This window comes from Mytilus edulis, chromosome 10 (assembly GCF_963676685.1).
Source record: "Mytilus edulis chromosome 10, xbMytEdul2.2, whole genome shotgun sequence".
Lineage (NCBI taxonomy): Eukaryota > Metazoa > Mollusca > Bivalvia > Mytilida > Mytilidae > Mytilus > Mytilus edulis.
In genome coordinates, this window is record NC_092353.1 from 5,360,338 (window position 1) to 5,368,213 (window position 7,876).

At 32.6% G+C, this 7,876-nt stretch overlaps 1 protein-coding gene across 1 annotated transcript in view; it reads left to right on the top strand.

The window, feature by feature from the left end:
* Positions 1 to 7,876, top strand: part of LOC139493204 (fibropellin-1-like) — a 31,957-nt gene that overhangs the window by 23,934 nt on the left and 147 nt on the right. Inside the window, exons 36-44 of the mRNA XM_071281407.1 lie at positions 834 to 947; positions 1,333 to 1,446; positions 2,567 to 2,680; positions 3,107 to 3,220; positions 3,455 to 3,568; positions 3,941 to 4,054; positions 4,491 to 4,604; positions 5,031 to 5,144; positions 7,395 to 7,547. Coding sequence (XP_071137508.1) covers positions 834 to 947; positions 1,333 to 1,446; positions 2,567 to 2,680; positions 3,107 to 3,220; positions 3,455 to 3,568; positions 3,941 to 4,054; positions 4,491 to 4,604; positions 5,031 to 5,144; positions 7,395 to 7,547 — 1,065 coding nt within the window. The remainder of the gene's footprint in view (positions 1 to 833; positions 948 to 1,332; positions 1,447 to 2,566; positions 2,681 to 3,106; positions 3,221 to 3,454; positions 3,569 to 3,940; positions 4,055 to 4,490; positions 4,605 to 5,030; positions 5,145 to 7,394; positions 7,548 to 7,876) is intronic.

Consider the following 7,876-nt stretch of genomic DNA (forward strand, 5'->3'; position numbering starts at 1 on the left):
AATTTATAAAAGTGGTAGTTTTGGATAGCTAACAGATTACTCTTTCAAATAAATGCAATGTTAGTATTATGCTTTAATTATGTAACCAATTATAATGTTAACTGTGTCTAAAATATTTTTCACCAAATTTTCACTTTCAAATGAAATTAGCTTCTGCATAGGTATCCCTAGAGGGTTGATTTTATTATATGTTGTTCCTATGGCCATTATCTACAAAAGGGTGTCTCAGATTTTAGATAGAATGTATAGAACAAATTTTACACCTAATTAATCATTATCTTCTTTTATGTGGTTAGGATGTTTACACTAATTAGAGATTTGTGAGAGAATGGAATACCATAGAGACAATCTGAGACACCCTTTTGAAGCCCAAAATGTGTTGATTAAGATTTCGTTAAAATTTTTAGTATAGTTAAAGAGATGATAGAGCTAAATTCATTCAAGTGAACGTACCCAGATTTTGCCACTAATTACATAATAATTGATTACATAATGATTGCATAATAAAAATATTGCATTCATTTAAAAGATAAATCTTTTATCTATCTATATATACCTCTTTTATTATTTTCTATGCATTCATAAGAAAGTTACATCATTTCAAAGGTTAGTGATTGGAAGTAAAAAAATCTTTGTATTGTGCTACCTTAAATGAGATATTCTGCTATATGTTGTGAGTTCCACACAGATTTGGCTTTAGTTCATAGAATTTCGGATAAGGTTACAAAATATGAAATATGTTGATTCATTGATTGCAGATGTAAAAGGCAGAACCTTTTGATTCAAAGCATTGCTTATAAAACAACTAATTTTTCTTTTTCAATATCATTCAGATATAGACGAATGTGCTCCAAAGCCATGTCAGAATGGAGGTACCTGTACTGATGGAATAAACGAATACACCTGCACATGTGCCGCTGGATATACAGACAATAACTGTCAAACAAGTAAGACAAAATGGAAACATTTTTGAATCCAACAGTGGTTTTCACCCCTTTGTAAAACAATAGTAAGTAATATTTGAAAATATGTGGGGTATATAACACATTGGAATATAGTGAGTTTGTAGGACGAAAACTCAATATTTCTTCTATCTTCTAATGATAATGTGTATTGCATATGTAGAAAGCATATGAACTTAACGTGAGGCTTCCTCTGTCGAAACGTCAGTCAGAAAATATGATTTACTTGCTATAAAAATTTGATGTCATTTTGAATATGTACACATAAGGAACTTGATTGTCTGACTAAGTATAAGTTTTTGTAGGATACCAATTGGACCACCTTTACTAGTTTCTGGTCTATTTACACGGATCATCTTTTTGTTTACAGATATTGATGAATGTGCGTCTGGACCTTGTGATAATGGAGGTAGCTGTACAGATGAAGTGAATGGATACACCTGCACATGTGCGCCAGGTTATAATGGAGTTCACTGTGAAATAGGTAAGATTTTGTCAATCCATGGGATTTGTCAGCTCAAGTTAGAAAAGACATATCAATAGACTGATTTTTAAAATCAAATTAAGACCTTGTTTTCATACTGCTTTTAATAGTAAGTTTCATTTTATGAATTTAAAGAATGAAGACAGACAATGTGATGTTCATAAGGATTAATGAACAAATACTACGGATGTTTTATTCCAACAATAGAATACCTCAGCTAAATTCGACAAAACGTGTAGAATTGTTGTGTCCAAAATGCCCTTCAATTTCGTATCTTTTATTGGCCTTATCAACTTTTTGATTCGAGCGCCACTGATGGGTCCTTCGTAGACAAAACATGCATCTTGCGTACAAATGTCTATGCTAGCATCTATGATGAGCGTGTGTGTTGATTGCAACTTCCCATTAAACATCTTTTGTTTTGTATAATTTACTGTGCTTATCCAGTGACCTTTGGGGTATCACAATAGCAATGGCCAAAACAGTTTACCAAATTGCAGTTAGATTTATTCTCCAACTAACTGATCAACTGGTAAAATGTTTTAGCAGATTGTTCAAGTGAAATGTTGTTAGTATGAAGTGAGTGCTGTGAAATCAAAAGTAATACTTACCATCCAGATCCAGTTAGTTGATATCTTTGTCAATTGTTTCAAACATAAAAATGACTTACTATAGTATGAGTCACTGAATAAGAAGGTCTAATTTTGACATGGAAACTTCTATCATAAATAGATTTTATAAATAAATAGTTCAAACCATTGTTTTGTAGATGTATATTTTATAGCTTTGTCTTCTAAGACAAAGTTATTGTGTAATTATGACTCGTATAATATTTTCTATACAAATTACTGATCTGCTGGCATTAAAGGGAAATAATTTTTATTGAGTTATTGTAGACTAAAAAATTCGACAAAACGTTTAGAATTGTTGTGTCCAAAATGCCCTTCAATTTCGTATCTTTTATTGGCCTTATCAACTTTTTGATTCGAGCGCCACTGATGGGTCCTTCGTAGACAAAACATGCATCTTGCGTACAAATGTCTATGCTAGCATCTATGATGAGCGTGTGTGTTGATTGCAACTTCCCATTAAACATCTTTTGTTTTGTATAATTTAACAGATATAAATGAATGTGCATCTGGACCATGTGAACACGGAGGTAGCTGTACTGATGAAGTGAATGGATACACCTGCACATGTGCTCCAGGTTATAATGGAGTTCACTGTGAAAGAGGTAAGTATGTCATTCAGCGGGTTTTGTCAGCTCAAGTCAAACATCAAATAATGAAAGACTGAATTTCGAAATGTAAATTTGGTCCTTTTTTATATTTATCGTTCAGTTTGTTTCACTTTAGAAAGTTATAGAATGATGAGTTATGAGGTGTGAAAGGATTTGGTGACCAAATAATCAGGATTTTCTTTCCCAGGAATAGATTACATTAGCTGCTTTTGACAAATGTTTATGATTTTTTGGTCCGCAATGCTCTTCAACTTTTGTACTTATTTGGTCATGTTTTTACTTTTTTATTAGAGCGTCACCGATTAGTCTTTTGTAGCCGAAACGCACGTCTGTCGTACACAATTTCTTTGCTAGTATATATTATGAGCTTTTTTGTTAATTGATTCTTCCCATAAAAGATATTTTTTTAAAATTTAACAGATATCAATGAATGTGCATCTGGACCATGTGAACACGGAGGTAGCTGTACAGATAATGTGAATGGATACACATGTTCATGTGTCCCCGGATATGACGGAGTTCATTGTGAAATAAGTAAGAAGACAGTTTTTTATTAGTGTTATATCATTTTATCATTTGTAATTAAATGAGATATTCTGCTATATGTTGTGAGTTCCACACAGATTTGGCTTTAGTTCATAGAATTTCGGTTAAGGTTACAAAATATGAAATATGTTGATTCATTGATTGCAGATGTAAAAGGCAGAACCTTTTGATGCAAAGCATTGCTTATAAAACAACTAACTTTTCTTTTTCAATATCATTCAGATATAGACGAATGTGCTCCAAAGCCATGTCAGAATGGAGGTACCTGTACTGATGGAATAAACGAATACACCTGCACATGTGCCGCTGGATATACAGACAATAACTGTCAAACAAGTAAGACAAAATGGAAACATTTTTGAATCCAACAGTGGTTTGCACCCCTTTGTAAAACAATAGTAAGTAATATTTGAAAAAATGTGTGGTATATAACACATTGGGATATAGTGAGTTTGTAGGACAAAAACTCAATATTTCTTCTATCTTCTAATGATAATGTGTATTGTATATGTCGAAAGCATATAAACTCAACGTGAGGCTTCCTCTGTCGAAACGTCAGTCAGAAAATATGATTTACTTGCTATAAAAATTTGATGTCATTTTGAATATGTACACATGTCTGACTAAGTATAAGTTTTTGTAGGGTACCAATTGGACCACCTTTACTAGTTTCTGGTCTATTTACACAGATCATTTTTTTGTTTACAGATATTGATGAATGTGCGTCTGGACCTTGTGATAATGGAGGTAGCTGTACAGATGAAGTGAATGGATACACCTGCACATGTGCGCCAGGTTATAATGGAGTTCACTGTGAAATAGGTAAGATTTTGTCAATCCATGGGATTTGTCAGCTCAAGTCAGAAAAGACATATCAAAAGACTGATTTTCAAAATCAAATTAAGACCTTGTTTTCATACTGCTTTTAATAGTAAGTTTTATTTTATTAATTTAAAGAATGAAGACAGACAATGTGATGTTCATAAGGATTAATGAACAAAACTACAGATGTTTTATTCCAACAATAGAATACCTCAGCTAAATTCGACAAAACGTGTAGAATTGTTGTGTCCAAAATGCCCTTCAATTTCGTATCTTTTATTGGCCTTATCAACTTTTTGATTCGAGCGCCACTGATAGGTCCTTCGTAGACAAAACATGCATCTTGCGTACAAATGTCTATGCTAGCATCTATGATGAGCGTGTGTGTTGATTGCAACTTCCCTTTAAACATCTTTTGTTTTGTATAATTTAACAGATATAAATGAATGTGCATCTGGACCATGTGAACACGGAGGTAGCTGTACTGATGAAGTGAATGGATACACCTGCACGTGTGCTCCAGGTTATAATGGAGTTCACTGTGAAAGAGGTAAGTCTGTCATTCAGCGGGTTTCGTCAGCTCAAGTCAAACATTAAATAATGAAAGACTGAATTTCGAAATGTAAATTCGGTCCTTTTTTATATTTATCGTTCAGTTTGTTTCACTTTAGAAAGTTATAGAATGGTGAGTTATGAGGTGTGAAAGGATTTGGTGACCAAATAATCAGGATTTTCTTTCCCAGGAATAGATTACAATAGCTGCTTTTGACAAATGTTTATGATTTTTTGGTCCGCAATGCTCTTCAACTTTGTACTTATTTGGCCTTTTTTTTACTTTTTTATTAGAGCGTCACCGATTAGTCTTTTGTAGCCGAAACGCACGTCTGTCGTACACAATTTTTTTGCTAGTATATATTTTGAGCTTTTTTGTTGATTGAATCTTCCCATTAAAGATATTTTTTTTTTAATTTAACAGATATCAATGAATGTGCATCTGGACCATGTGAACACGGAGGTAGCTGTACAGATAATGTGAATGGATACACATGTTCATGTGTCCACGGATATGACGGAGTTCATTGTGAAATAAGTAAGAAGACAGTTTTTTTATTAGTGTCATCTCATTTTATCATTTGTAATGAAATGAGATATTCTGCTATATATTGTGAAAACAACACAGATTTGCCTTTAGTTCATAGAATTTCGGTTAAGGTTACAAAATATGAAATATGTTGATACATTGATTGCAGATGTAAAAGGCAGAACCGTTTGATGCAAAGCATTGCTTATAAAACAACTAACTTTTCTTTTTCAATACCATTCAGATATAGACGAATGTGCTCCAAAGCCATGTCAGAATGGAGGTACCTGTACTGATGGAATAAACGAATACACCTGCACATGTGCCGCTGGATATACAGACAATAACTGTCAAACAAGTAAGACAAAGCGGGAACATTTAAGATTCCAACAGGGTTCCTCCCCTCCCAATGTAAAACGAAATTAAGTAGTATTTGAAAATATTTGTGTAAAATAACACATTGTGAGTTTCTTTAACAAAAGACTCAATATTGCTGCTAATTATGTGTATATGATATAACGAAAGCATACAAACTAAACGTGAGGCTTCTACGTCGAACTGTCAGTTAAACATTATGATTTATTGATGTGGAAACTTATTGTCATGTTGAATATGTACACATAATGAACTTGGTTGTCTGACTGAGTTCAAGTTTTCAAAGGTACATATCGAAACACCTTTAATAATTTCAATGGTCTGTTAACATACATTATATTGTTGTTTACAGATATTGATGAATGTGCGTCTGGACCCTGTAATAATGGAGGTAGCTGTACTGATGAAGTGAATGGATACACCTGCACATGTGCTCCAGGTTATAATGGAGTTCACTGTGAAATAGGTTAGATTTTGCTAATCCATGGGATTTGTCAGCTCAAGTCAAAAATGACAATTTTTAAAGACTGATTTTCCAAATCTAGTTCAGTCCTCATTCAATAAGTTTCACTTCATGATGTTAAATAATGGTAATAACCAACGTTCAAGAGGATTTAGTGACCAACTACTAATGATTTGCTATTCCATGAATATAGATTTCTTTTGTTCTAGATGGCAAATCTTTTTTTTAAATATTGGATCATCAATGCTCCTCAACTGTGAGCTTTTTTCCTCCTTGTCCCCTTTTTGATTTGAGTGTGATTGATAAGTGTTTGCTATCAATAACGCGCGTCTGGTGTTCAACATGTCAATTCTTTTATATATGATGAGCCTATTTTTGATTGCTTCTTCCCATTAAACATTTTTCGTTGTGTATAATCTAACAGATATAAATGAATGTGCATCTGGACCATGTGAACACGGAGGTAGCTGTACAGATAATGTGAATGGATACACATGTTCATGTGTCCCTGGATATGACGGAGTTCGTTGTGAAATAAGTAAGAAGACAGATGTCTATTAGTGTCATCTTATCTTATCACTTGTAATGAAAGAAGATATTCTGCTATATGTTCTGAGTTCATCACAGATTTGCCATTAGGTCATAGAAGTTCAGTTAAAGTTAAAAAATCTGACATATACTGATTCATTGATTGCGGTAGAAAAGGGCAAAACGGTCACATTTAAATTTCAACAGGTTTTTTTTACTCAGTTTGAAACAAAATGGTGTAATATTTAGGAATTAGTTCACTGTGAGATATGTAAGACAGTGTCCCTAATTTTGATTTTTAACCTTACATTAAATCTGAAAATGTGTTTGGAAAATTATGTTTTAGTGCTCATATTTGCATTGTGTTTTTTGCCGTTTCAACACATTTTTGCAAACGTCGGTGATTGAATGACTATATTATGTAAACTAATAGATAACAAATTTTGAAATATCTTGTTTGGTGATTATGAGTTTTAACATGAAAACGTCACACTAGTTTTGAGGATATTAAATGTCACACTTTTGGGTTTAAAATACAATAAGTGCTATTTGTTTTTCTTTCAATTATGATAAAATAAACCACATCAAACCTTGGACGATTTAGTGTAGTCGAAATTTTCAATATTCGGATGACCCTATTTTTACCCAGATGTTTTTTTTATTATACACGTTTGTATGTTTTATATGTCCTCTGTTAATAGGTGGTAATGCTAATATACGTGTTTTATGTATCTTTCAATTTTGTATATTACATTGTTACATTGGAAGACATTCAAATGATAATTAGTAAACATTTAAAAAAAAAAAAAAAAAGACGGTACTTTGTTACTCGCCACAACCTTAAACAACGTAACTTGCCACTTGTAAATGAACGTTTTTCAATCAATGTTCAGACATTGACGAGTGTGCACTCATTCCCTGTAAAAATGGAGGGAGTTGTACAGATGGAATAAATGAATATAGTTGCGCATGTGTTCCCGGGTATACTGGGAGTGACTGTGAAATAAGGGAAAAACACTTTAAGATAATTCAAGAAAGTCAAATTTGTGTAGTCCATATTTATCAGCAAATAGTTTTTATTTGTGTATTAATGACAAACATGCTTTAGAATATAGATAGAACGTGCATATTGACAATAAGAAGAAAAAACCTAAAATAATTAAGTAAGAGATAGAGATCAATATATATTTCGGGAAGAAGGTCAGAAAACGGTCTTTGTGAAATGCTTAAGTTCATATGCCAATCAATAGGCTACTTTCTACACATTTTTTACAATGCTAAGAACGTTCCACAGAAGTTAACATTGTTTGCAATAGAGTTTTAATGACGGTTTTAAAATCTTGTTTATCAATTTTCACCTTTAACATCAATCATG